The sequence below is a fragment of the Mercenaria mercenaria genome, chromosome 5, assembly GCF_021730395.1.
Source record: "Mercenaria mercenaria strain notata chromosome 5, MADL_Memer_1, whole genome shotgun sequence".
Lineage (NCBI taxonomy): Eukaryota > Metazoa > Mollusca > Bivalvia > Venerida > Veneridae > Mercenaria > Mercenaria mercenaria.
Window position 1 is genome coordinate 41,060,601 of NC_069365.1, and position 13,420 is coordinate 41,074,020.

General features: G+C 34.2%; 2 protein-coding genes across 2 annotated transcripts in view; one reads left to right on the forward strand and one right to left on the reverse strand.

Annotated features, from left to right (window-relative positions):
• Positions 1 to 2,254, reverse strand: part of LOC123556988 (caseinolytic peptidase B protein homolog) — a 38,703-nt gene extending 36,449 nt beyond the window's left edge. Inside the window, exon 1 of the mRNA XM_053543296.1 lies at positions 1,964 to 2,254. Coding sequence (XP_053399271.1) covers positions 1,964 to 2,240 — 277 coding nt within the window. The 5' untranslated portion in view covers positions 2,241 to 2,254. The remainder of the gene's footprint in view (positions 1 to 1,963) is intronic.
• A 163-nt stretch (positions 2,255 to 2,417) lies between these two features.
• LOC123556990 (glucosamine-6-phosphate isomerase 1-like) lies at positions 2,418 to 12,347 on the forward strand. Its single transcript, XM_045348147.2, has 6 exons — positions 2,418 to 2,504; positions 3,797 to 3,920; positions 5,488 to 5,589; positions 7,604 to 7,786; positions 9,035 to 9,219; positions 9,995 to 12,347. The coding sequence occupies exons 2-6, from the start codon at positions 3,797 to 3,799 to the stop codon at positions 10,208 to 10,210; spliced, it is 810 nt and encodes a 269-aa protein (XP_045204082.1). The 5' UTR covers positions 2,418 to 2,504; the 3' UTR covers positions 10,211 to 12,347.
• Positions 12,348 to 13,420: the final 1,073 nt, after the last annotated feature.

Below are 13,420 nucleotides of genomic sequence, written 5' to 3' on the forward strand. Positions count from 1 at the left end.
AATGTACAACTAATTAATTAATTAGACATTTTCTTGTAAAACACAAATTCAATTAAGCTGACTTTTATGTGTATCACATTACCCTTTGCCAGTAATATAAATCTATGTGAACACTGTTTCAACTATGAAGTTAACATTTTCTTCCTTAAGACAGTTTAAACCAGGAAAAAAGCATAATCTTTTTGCCTATCAAAGAATTATAAATCATATTTATACTCTTTGTCTTAATATAACTGGGACAAGATTCTGAACTGAAACTCCAGGAATTCTGTCTTACGTAAGAATACAGTACTCAATACATGTATCCTTCCTGCGAAATTCAAACAGTTTTGCAGTGCATGTGATATCTAAAGTCAACTTTGAGACAATAATATCAAAGTGAGAATGAGAGTTAATTAAGTGAATATCACATTTTCAATAAAATGCAGCTAATAATTTGTTTAAAAAGTTGAGAATTTTAACACAATACCAGTCTCTCTGTAACCATTGCAATACTAAGATTCCAAAACTTTCTCTAATTTTGATGTTCAGACGTTTTAAGATAAATCAAACTGCATGCAGGAGTTGCTCCTCAACTTCAGAATTCTCTAGGTAAATGGAGATCACTGCAAGAAAATTGAAAAAAAACTATTATTATTAGTTGTTTCTCTATTTAAAACATCAACTTCAATACTAAGCGGTATTATCGTTAACTAACACATTAAACACAGAACTGAAAATACTTTATAAATTCACCAATAACACACTATGTAGCAGTAGAGTAGCGCATAATGCACTTAATTAAGCAGTACGAGAACACGCGAATAGAAATACTTCACAAAACAAACATTCCGTAAATTTGCAAAGTGATGTATATTGCTGTAACAGGTATTTATGACACTAAATGTAAACTTCCGTTTCAGTGAATAGGTTCTGAATTTCACTATTTCTGAGAATGAAAGTTGTTGTTAAATAATTTTTACAAAACCTATTACTGAGCTACTTGAGGCTTTGCCTTATTGTCATTGTTACCCAGTTGTTATTGTAATTATAAAAAAGCAAAATCTTTTCAAGACTAGAGAAACAAAATTACAAACATTCATCAGCTTTCAAACCTTTTTCACGTGACTTCTAAACATTATTCACAGATAAAGCTGTCGAAAATGATAGGTTAATTGACAGCTCTAACATCCTTCCATGTAGTCCAATAATAGGACGTTTGGAACCAGGGAAAAATTGACTGTCGCTGTCCTGCCCGTCCAACCTTATCTGCGATAAGTTAGAAATACCAATGAAATCCATTGAACATTTTCTGTACATTACAATGAAATTTGTAATGATTACACTCCAAGAATTCAGTTGACATTAACATAAAAATGCCTCCTGACATTTTTTAATGTATATTTTGGTTTGTTTCTTCATTTAGTGCATAGGCATCCGCTGGTATTGAAACATGTCGGGGAGATACTCCTGCACCTGTCACATAAAATTCCAAAGATTTAGTTTTTATTTAAATTATGAGTATCTTCAATCCATTAAGTTCACATGAAATTATGAATTGAGTTTAATTAGGAGGCAAGGGAAGTCTGACCAATATTTACGACTTTTGGACTTTTTGTCTTCGCTTCCTAACAGTAAAATGCAGATACAGGTAAGGCTTAGAGAGATGACAACTATAAAATAGCAGATCATAAAATAAGTCATCCCAATAAGCCAAACGTGTAAGGCTACCATTATGATACTATTCTTTCTAAGACTAATATGATTTTCATACATGTCCAATGCGCTGCATAATTTATGGTTTCTCTGGCTCATGGATATATGTAAGAACAGCTTTGTCTTGTACATGCTTACATGTCAGACCACTTTGACTTGGGTTCAAAACTTTGTCTGATGCAATCACTGAATAGTTGTACAGAAAAATTCAACAAATTACAATAGGGAGAACTGTAAGACTTGGTTTTATGACCAAAATTATACTTACAATTGTCACTGCCACGACCATCATCTGAACTAAATGCGAAAAGTACACTATTGCGTAATAAATAGCAGCCTAATCCCAAAGTCGTGCCGGTCAAAAGGGCTTTTGGGGCCGAAAATTTTGTTCCAGTTAGTTTTGTAATGTTGTAAAATGGTTCTTTTAATTTCACATTGCTTTTGAATCGTGGGATATGAGTTTTGGATGATATACAACGTCTAATTATAAAAATACTGCAAAATTTGTAAGTTCGCGAAATCAGTTTCGTTCCGGCTGTCGCCATGATTACCAGAGGTGGGTCGTTTACACAAATTTACGACTTTGATAATTAAACCGCTATCAGTTGAATCTTAGTATTACCTTAATAGTATGTGATCATCATATCAATAATTGAATTGAATTCTTTTTCAAAGAAAAAGATCCTTAACAAAATTATTGATTGACGTTCCCAACTTTACGACATTTATCAGCTGTTGGGAAGGACAAAGTCAAGACAGAAAATAAATTTCCCAACAAAAAATAGAAGCAGGCACAAAATTGCAAAAAAGTAATAACTGATTCATGTTACACACAACTTCACAACATATGGCACTTGATATTTTTCGTAAAATGTGCGCTTGACATCAACCTGTTCTCTGCAAATACCAAAGTTACTTTGCCTTTTTGTTGGAATGTGTAGAGAAAGGGGGGCACAGTCAGCAGGGACTAGTTTAGTGTAAATCTCTTTTTTTCCACAGTCAGATAAAAGAAAGTCAATGCCAAAAATGCAGTCGCAGTATCCTATGCATTGACAAGGTGAACTACGTGGGAAGTTACTCTGTGTCTGTGAAGAAATTGCCAAAAGCCCGTTTATACACTTGCAGCCCCTACTGGTACTGATGATAAACACGGACAGATGATAAAGTCGAACACCTTGGAAATATTAGATTGCAATCGGTTATTTATAAAATTGAACACACTATCTAATAGTTTCCACTTACAACACCAACTGGTGTAAACAAAAACAAAATTGGTAAATATTCTGTATAAATAAATGACTTACATAAATTTGTATAAAAAAAAATCATCCAAAATTACTGGGGAAGAGGGTGTTTTTTGCGCATGCTCACTGTCAAAACATGAAGGCCTGGCATTTGTTAACTTTTCATTACTTGATCAGGAATGACTGTTGCACCTTTTTGGGAAAGTTTCAATATAACAATACCAAGAAAATTTTGTAAATGACAAAATTTTCGAATTTATCATCAGTCAACGTTCATAAAGTCCCCTTTTTACATACCCCTTTCAGGCCCTCACTTCGTGCAGTTTGCTTACTTAATATAAATTTGAATTATGTAAAGTTTTCAGCAAAGGTTAAGCTTTATTTTGATACTAACCATTGATTTCAATTTGCAGAAATAAAAAAGTTACAGGTAAAAAACCTCATTTTCTGTTCGGGATTATCATCAGTACCAGTACATGCATGATCGCACTTTTAAAACATTTAAAGGCTTTTGACACCATAAATTACTTCGAAATGCACAGAATAAGTCTCTATGGAGGAAATGTTACAATTATCTATTACGGTCTGGTTTTATCACTTTGTTTAAGCAAGCAGAAATCACTGGGGATAACTGAAACATTTCTTCCGTAGAAACTTGTGCTGTAAATTTTGAGGCAATTTATGTTGTGCAAAAATCCTGAGTAACTTCACATAGCATTACTAAAGTTCTGATTACGACTGTGTTGCTCTACAGAGGCTGCACTGTATAAGTTTAAGACTTCAGTGAGATATTTACGAAAAATGTAAACCATGATGCATTATTCCTAAGGAACTATCACTTTTAGTTAAAATTACAGATGCGGTTGGTTATACTTGACACAACTAGTGAAGTAAGTGAATGGGCAGCAAAATATATCAGACGTAAAATTCATGACTTCAAACCAGGTCCAGATAGATACTTCACTCTTGGTCTTCCAACAGGTAAATGCAATGCAAACCTTTATTTCAACTGTATATTTTTCAAACTTTAAAATTGCACAATATCATTAATATGTATGTGAATAGTTCAAATTAAGGAAATTACAAAAGATTCTTTGTGCTTGGACTTCCAACAAATAAGTAAAATAAAATCTGGTCATGAACTGATTAAATTTTCACCAGTGTCTCAATCATATCTTTTGACATGCCCGTTTTGGAAAAACGGGAGGTATCATGTGATGGCGCATCTATTGGTCATAATTAGTGTCTGGAGCACTACTTTATAACCATTAAAGATATTGACTGTAAACTTGGCATATAGGTACATTTCAATGAGATAATGTCCAAAGCACTTGAACCAGCTCTGTAGGCCAAAGGTCAAGGTCACAAATTGAGCTCAAAGGTCAAAATTTTCCATCATATTTCGTGTCCAGAGCATAACTAAATAACCATGCAAGTATTAATGTAGGTAGGTGGCGATGAGACAGTGTGCAGAGCACATGAATTGGGTCTGTAGGTCAAAGGTCAAGGCCACAAATTGAGCTTGGAGATCAAATTTGTCCGTTTTATTTCACGTCTAGGGCATAACTTACTAACCATTCTAGGTATTGACTTCGAATTTTGGATGTAGGTAGGTGGTGATGAAATGATGTGCATGAATCAGAGTGGTAGGTCAAAGGTCAAGGTCCCAGCAAGGTGAAATCTGCTATCTTATTTCATGTCCAGAGCATAACTTAAAAACTATAATTAAGGTGTAAACTTGAAACTTGGAATATAGGCAGGTGTTGGTGCAGACTGAAACAATTTACATTGCAAGCTACCCCCAGCACCCTCCCCCCCCACACACCAAAAAAAAAAGAAAGAAAAAAAAAACACATAATATATTGCTCCTGGGAAAATATAAATAAAGCAAGTTTTGGGACATCCAGAAACTTTAAAAACAGATTGAGCAAGATTTATTTCCTTGAAAGATTAAAGGTGATATTTACTGAGGCCATCCATGTAACCAGAAACTGACCTATGAAATAAGTGGAATTTACATGTCGTAAAATAAATGTGTACAGTATTTACTAAGAAATGACTTACTGGAAATAAAATACCTGTTTTCCAAGTGAGATATTTGCTATGCAGAGATATTGTTAATAGACATTAGACTGTATATAACAGATTACTACATTCTCTGCAGATATCTGTATTTCCATCATATTGTTTATGTTGCTGCCTTTCAGATGATACATAGTATCTATGTGATTGTCACCATGCATAGTTGATACTCTGTATCTTCAGTTCTAAGGGATTGAGCATTTTACTTAAAGATAACCAAAGTTTGACTTAAAATGATATTTTGTGCACATGTTTTCAGGACGGGACTTGAAAATGTCTTCCAGATGGCTGGAATTTTGAGATAAGCAAGTTCAAGATATCAGGTTTCAGGTGTATTTCCTGTAAGGGTGGATTTTCTCAAGTCAAACTTTGAGGCTGTATATACTGTGTCTTGTGAAAAAGTTTGTTTGAAATGAAAGTTTATTGGCAGGGTCAGCTTGATAAAAAAGATCTGTGTTCATTTCAGGCAGTACACCACTTGGCACGTACAAGAAGTTGATAGAATTTTACAAGGAGGGTAGTGTGTCCTTCAAGTATGTGAAAACATTCAACATGGATGAATACTGCAGTTGGTATTCCTAATACTAGTATTATACTATAATAACCTTTTAAAAATTTCATGGTTGCAACAATCAGAAAAATCAGATTTTAAGGAAACAAACAAATTTCACATTACCAGTAATTTTATCTTCAAAAACTGTACTCTATGAATTCATATCTACAGGAAATAGCCAATTTGGCCCAATCCATGAAATTTAATGGTCAAGAAATTAAATGATTTCATAGTACTAAAGTTCTTATGCTTTAAAAGCAATATACATGTATGCACTAATGCTAAAGTATCAAATCTCTGCTACTTGTAATACATACATGAAATGATATGTAAGGCTTCTTACAACAATATAGGTTTGATTTTTGTACTACCTAGAGAGTAAGAAGTAACATAATGTAGGTAATATAACATCCTAAAAGAATTTCTGAAATATTCGTTTTGATATTTATCAAAGTTAAACAGCAGCTTTTAATATTCTCTTCAATAATCTTTTTGATATTTATCAAAGTTAAACAGAAGCTTTTAATATTCTCTTCAGTAATCTTTTCTTTTTTTTTTTTTTTTTTTTTTTTTTTTTTTCTTAGTTTGGGGTGGGGTGGGGGGGGTGGGGGGGATAGAGTGTGTACTAGTCATTATTACATACTCGTTTCTATTCCCCGTTAAGTTACACTGGTACCGGAAACGTCAATATTTTTCCATATACTGACGCCTGAATTTCATATCGGGTGCGTGACGTAATTCAGTGTGTGCTGTTGCACTATTTTTTCCATTTAGTTCAGTATTGTCAATCCTATTCAGGCTATTAAACAAATTTATGATATTTACATTATATTTATACGTGTAGATGAGTATGTAATAAAAAGGTTATTATCTTTGCATCGGAAAATATGCACTCGTTCTTCAACGGAAGAATATTGCGCTCCTAAAGTTGCGCAATATTTACGCTGAAGAACTCGTGCATATTTCCCGATACAAAGCTAATAACCTATAATTGTACCCCCCTACAACAAAGTTGTAAGGGGGGGTATACTGGTTTCAGGTTGTCTGTCTGTCCGTAGACACAATCTTGTGCGCACCATCTCTCCTCATCCCCTTGACACAATTAAATGAAACTTCAAACAAGTGATCAGTAACAGCAGTAGTTGTGCATGGGGCATGTTAGGTTCTTTCAGAAAAAAAATTGCAGAGTTATGGGACTTTGTTTTTTGTTACTATACTATATACATAGACACAATCTTGTGTGCACCATCTCTCCTTATCCCCTTGACACAATTTAATGAAACTTCACACAAGTGATCAGTAACAACAGTAGTTGTGCATGGGACATGTTAGGTTCTTTCAGAAAAAAAAATGGCAGAGTTACGGGACTTTGTTTTTTGTTACTATACTATATACATAGACACAATCTTGTGCGCACCATCTCTCCCCATCCCCTTGACACAATTTAACTTCACACAAGTGATCAGTAACAACAGTAGTTGTGCATGGGGTATGATAGGTTCTTTCAGCAACATAAATTTCAGAGTTATGGGACTTTGTTTCTTGTTAACATACTATGTACATACAGTCTGCATATGCAATCTTGTGCGCGCCTAATCCTCCAAACCCTTGCACACAATTTAATGAAACTTCACACAAGTGATCAGTACCAACCCTAGTTTTGCATGGTGCATGTTACCTTCTTTTAGATAAATATTCTGCATAGTTATGGGACTTTGTTTTTTGTTACTATACTGTATACATAAGTCTATATACATACAGTCCACAGAATTATGCAGTCTTGTGTGCGTCAAATTGCAATGTACTGTGTCAGTGCATGCGGGGGGTACATTCATCACCTTTAGTGATAGCTCTAGTTATGTCTATTAAGGTTAGGAAATCTTGTATTTAAGTGTGGTACTCCCTTTATAAAAAGATTCCAAAATGTATATACAAAAAAGGTAAAAGCCTAAATTTTTTTATGACAATGTATGCAAGAGACATAATTCTGTTTCATTTTGATATTTTCTGTTTCATATATTCGTATCAGACCTTGCCAGGGACCATCCAGAGAGTTACCATTCATTCATGTGGAATAATCTGTTCAAGCATATAGACATTCTACCAGAGAATGCACATTTGTTGGATGGAAATGCTCCAGATCTAGAGAAAGAATGTGAGGAGTATGAAAGAATGATCACCGAGGCCGGGGGAATAGAGCTCTTCCTTGGAGGTATTGGTTTTATATGCTGTGTCAGCTTTTCTTTTTATGCCATTTATTCTAGACACAGCTTTTGAGAACCAGTCGAAATTTACTTCCTGAGCACAGCAGCTGTGCCAAACCCCAAGCAGCAATTATCTCCCCTAGCCCTACATTAACTACAGCTATCACAAATACCACAGGACCTTGAAATTAACATGATCATTGAAAAGGATTGAAATCGTTTTCTTTTTTTTTCATTTGCAGCTTTTTATGCCCCCAGAGGGAGGCATATTAATTTTCAACTGTCCGTCCGTTCATTCGTCACAACGTTAACTTTTTGCATGAAGGCCAACGTTAACTCTTGCATGAAGGCACTTTACTCACGAACCACTGCACCCAGGATCTTCAAACTTAAGATGCTGATAGTACTTATTGAGTACACGACCCCTACTGACTTTGGGGTCACCAGGTCAAAGGTCAAGGTCACAGGGGCCAATGTTAACTTCATGCATGAAGGCACTCTACCTGCGAACCACTGCACCCAGGGCCTTTAAACTTCACATGCTGATAGTACTTATTGCGTACACAACCCCAACTGACTTTGGGGTCACCAGGTCAAAGGTCAAGGTCACAGTGGCCAATGTTAACATTTTGCATGAAGGCACTTTACTCGCGAACCACTGCACCCAGGACATTCAAACTTCACATGCTGATAGTACTTATTGAGTACACGACCCCTACTGACTTTGGGGTCACCAGGTCAAAGGTCAAGGTCACAGTGGCCAATGTTAACATTTTGCATGAAGGCACTTTACTCGCGAACCACTGCACCCAGGACCTTCAAACTTCACATGCTGATAGTACTTATTGAGTACACAACCCCTACTGACTTTGGGGTCACCAGGTCAAAGGTCAAGGTCACCAAGTCAAAGGTCAAGGTGCTGCGGGGGCATTTGTCACCATTAGTGACAGCTCTTGTTCTAATTTGTCACCTACATTAGCCTTAAAATTCTGAAAAAAATCTTAAAACAATTTCAAAAACTAAAATCTTATATTGAATGATGAAAAACATCTTGATAAATATGTTTGTGGTGGCAGAGTTCGCTTCATTGTGAGGAGGGACCACTGCATCTGCAGAATTTGACCAGGATAAATTTTCCCGAAATAATCCTTGCTAACCTTCAGTTTCTTAAACCTGTTCTCTTATCATTTGAACCAGGCACGTAGAATGAAGTTACAAATTTGCATTATTCTAGTACCATGTTGTTTATTTTCAAGGTATTGGTCCAGATGGTCATATAGCCTTCAACGAGCCAGGTTCAAGTCTAGTCTCACGTACTCGAATCAAGACGTTAGCTCAGGAAACCATTATTGCCAATGCTAGATTTTTTGATGGTGATATATCCCAGGTGCCAACTAAAGCATTAACTGTTGGTGTCGGAACTGTGATGGATGCTAAAGAGGTAATAAGTTTGATGTTAACAATACTGATCATAAAAAATCATGATCAGTACTGCTTCTGTGGTGAGCATTCAGGTTGAAAATGAAGAAATATTTTTTATACCAAAATCATTTGTTGCTTTGAAATCAGAACAATATTTTCTGAATGTCTTGGTATTGGCCTTTCATATATATATATATATTAAAATAGAAAAGATGAAGACCAGCTTCATATGACATTGCATATGTTCAGCTGACAACATGATCTCCAAAACTCTTTTGTCACAAACATGATGTCCAGATACTTACCTGGGCGTATTTTACCTCCTGGTACAACCCTTTAAATACTGAGTGCTAAGCAGTAGAGCTACCAGTAACATATCACGTCTTTGGTATGACGCGGCTGGGAATCAAATCCTCGACCTCCCACACTCAAAGCAGATGCTTTACCATGGAGCTATTAATGCAGTTAAAAACGTGAACTAGCTGACTTGCTAACATAGTTTACAGGACATTGTAATAGTATTCCACTGCCCTAGATTCTTATTTGGGTCTGTGTGTATGTTTTTCTCATCCCGTCACAGCTTCTTAGTGTGCTTAAGTGTGAAATTATTAATATTCGTTAGAGACTACTTTCGGTGGTTTTGTCAAATTGTGAAATGAACTCCAAACAAGCAAATAATATTCCTATATATTTTATCTTCCATGAGTCCATGACATTTTTACTAAAATCACAAAATATTGTGCTAATGAAATTCTAAATATTCTTACAGTATTTTATTTTGTCTGTTCTTGTAGGTAATGATACTGATAACTGGTGCTCATAAAGCATACGCCCTTCACAAGGCAATAGAGGGCGGAGTCAGTCACATGTTCACAGTGTCCGCCTTCCAGATGCACAAGAATACCATCTTTGTGTGTGATGAGGATGCCACCATGGAACTAAAAGTAAAGACGGTCAAATATTTTAAGGGTCTCAACAGCGTACATATGAAATTGATTGAAGATTCATAGATACTGTATACCCTCAAATATACTCCCCATGGAGTATACAAAAAAGGGGGCATTTATTAACGGTCCCAATTAAAAAAAAACACTCCTTTTTTTTTAAGTGAATATACATGTAGCTGAAGATATGTTGGTATATTGGACTTCTGTAGTATGTATGTCTTGCCTATTTGGTATACTGTAAAAGCACATATTTTCGCTGGGTCAAAACTTTGGGAATTTGAAATTTTGAGTATGTTCGCGAGGTTTAAAATTTGCAAAATTGTAAAAATGGTATCATACTTGAGTTTGAATTATACTAATGGCGAATATTTATACAAGGATTAATTTCCTCGAGTTTTAGGGCCTCGTGAATGTAATGAAAATTAAACCCTCGCAAAAATTTCTGCTTTTACAGTAGTGGTCACTGTGATTCTGTTTGATTTGTTTAGAAAGCTTTAGTAAATGTTTCATATATTAATGAGGAAAATTAATGATTAAAAAATCTGTTTAGAAATACTTTGCATTTATATATATATTGTTACATGATTATAACTATCACATTTGTTAGAAATGTACACATACCATGTCAGAGGATGTTTTCAATACTCCTCTTCAATTTGAAATAGTACAGATTGGGGAAATGTATAATTCAACTACTATCAAAGTCTACTGTGTATTGAAGAACACCTTAGTGGTCAATATTCTAAATTTAAAATTCACAGCTGATGTTTAACCCACTAATTAAACTAGTGATCTCTTTTTCATGCTTGGTCATTAGAATAGGCTTTACTTTATTGTCAAACTTGTGATTGCTTTTATACTTGTGCCATATTGTTGAACAGGAAGTGCTGCTTGTAGAATTTTGTTTTTTTTTTTACTTTTTTACATGCTTTTCAGAGAAAGTTGGTTTGGGGCATTTCTAATTGCAAACTGCAAATGCATTAGTGTTGTTCAAGGTTGAAATCTTTATACCATTAGTTCACTGAATTTGCATGTTTACTTTTAAAATGTGTTCATTTATAATAATATCAAGTGAACTTGATGCATTATTTACTGAAAAACTTGCCAGATATTTGTCTCGCAGCATATTACTGTTTGTCTGTGTAAGATAAAATCATTTGCAAATGATAATCATTCCAGTTTACATGTAGCTGTATATGTAACATTGTTCTTTAACACAAATATGGAACATCTTTACCTTACTTTACCTTAATTTAGCTCAGGATATAAAAATACATTTTTTTTTCATTGTGCTTTTTGTGAAATCATTTAATTTGTTTGTTGAAAATTGTTTGGATTTTGGCATATATGGATAATTTGTGGGTATGTGAATTTACTTACTGGTATTTCAAGTTTTATACGTCATATTAGTGGTATTTTGATTAAATTTCAAGAATTGGAGCAACCATGAAATCCGTGGACATTTTACCATTACAAATGTTAATGGTTTCAAAGTACATGTATGTACACTTGTATTAAACTTGATATACAAATGGTAATAATGGAATTCCCATTTGATACATTCCATTTTAGCTCACCTGAACTTTGATTAGGATGAGCTATTTAGTGTAGGTGTATGGTCTGTCTGACTATTTTGTCCATGCTCCTATGTCAAAATTTTTATGTAAACACCTCCTCTGTAATAACTGGTCAGAGTTACACCAAACTTGGTCTGTAACATCCTATTATGGACCTCTCTCAAACTTTTTCAAGTTCTTCAGTTTGATCCCTTTGAGGGGTTGCTAGAGATAAAAGGCGTTAAATATTTGTACGGCTTCTTCTCATGAACCTCAACCAGTTGATGTATCTTCACTGGAACTTTGTCTGTAGCACCCTTAGATGGTTTACAAATATTAATGGTTCAGCTTGACCCATGTTAGAGGGGAAGAGCTTAGACTAGAAAAAACCTTTTTAAACAACTCCATCGCATGAACAAGTTAATGGATATTCACTAAACCTGATTGACTGTATTGTTTGACCATCTGCCAGACATATCCAATTGGTTCCACTTATCCCTGGAACAGAAAGAAACCTTTAAAGGACTTCTTCTCATAAAACACATAATAGATTTTCACCAAACTTAGTTTGAAGCAACCTGGTATGGACCTTTAGTGAATGCCAGAGCTAAAAGTAGAAAAAAGCTTAAGACAACTTCCCATGAAGCAGTGATCCAGTCTTAGTCATCTAGTAAACTCCATAAATTGTGCAAAATGAATTATATTCTCAATTCGACAGTAGCAAAACAAACAAATTGTATTGTACTGGAGGTTATTTCATGTGGTTCCAAACATAATACCATGTCTAGGAGTTTAATTTCACCTTGAATAAATTAAAAGCGGCAATTTTGGTCATAAGTGCCATATTTAGTTACTTTTATGTGAGTCTTTTTATATTGGCATTGAAACTTACAGGTCGTCCTTGTGAGTTGCAATGAAAAATTCAGGTAATAACTGCAATAATATATTTAATCTTTGTTTGTATTTTAATTGATATATTATACTTTTTTGTACTGATTTACCATAGCCACATTAACACTGGCTAAAATATTACTGTAATTTGTTTAAACAGTTTACAATTTATGGGTAGGACCTCTCCATTTGTGATGAGTTTATTAAATAAGAATCACTGATTAAAAATCACATTTCAATTACTTATTTTCATTTTTCTTTGCATTTTTATCGCTTTGTAAATAGGTTTGTCAGTGTGACAATTTTTTACAGTTTTTTCTTTATAGAAAAGGTGCTTACATTTTATATTCCGGAGAGTTGCGAGTGGTTAGGGGATAAATGCTTTCAAAAGAGCTTTCAAAGAAATGTCTTCTTTAGATTAGTAATTCTTGCATCGTTTTTAATTACCAGTTTAATAAACAACAAAGATAGCATTGTTAAGAATTCAGACTTCATAGTTCTTTAGTATTTTTTATGGAACAGTTATAATATGCTTTTACTGTGCTAATTAATTTAGAAAGTTAGAAATAGAAATATTGCTTAATTACAGGAAACATCGCAGTTAGGAGAATGACATTAAAATAGCTACAAAAAAAAAATATGCCAATTTTCTGTAACTTACTGATTTGTCTACGTAGGATATAAGAATTATTTTTGACAAAAGATAGATTTTTTTTATATAATATATATCTCACATTTTGTCTTCAGATCTGATCTGAAATTGGATATTTATTGAAATTACCTCATGTAATTTTAGCAAATGGTGCTAGAAATGGTGCTGTAAAGT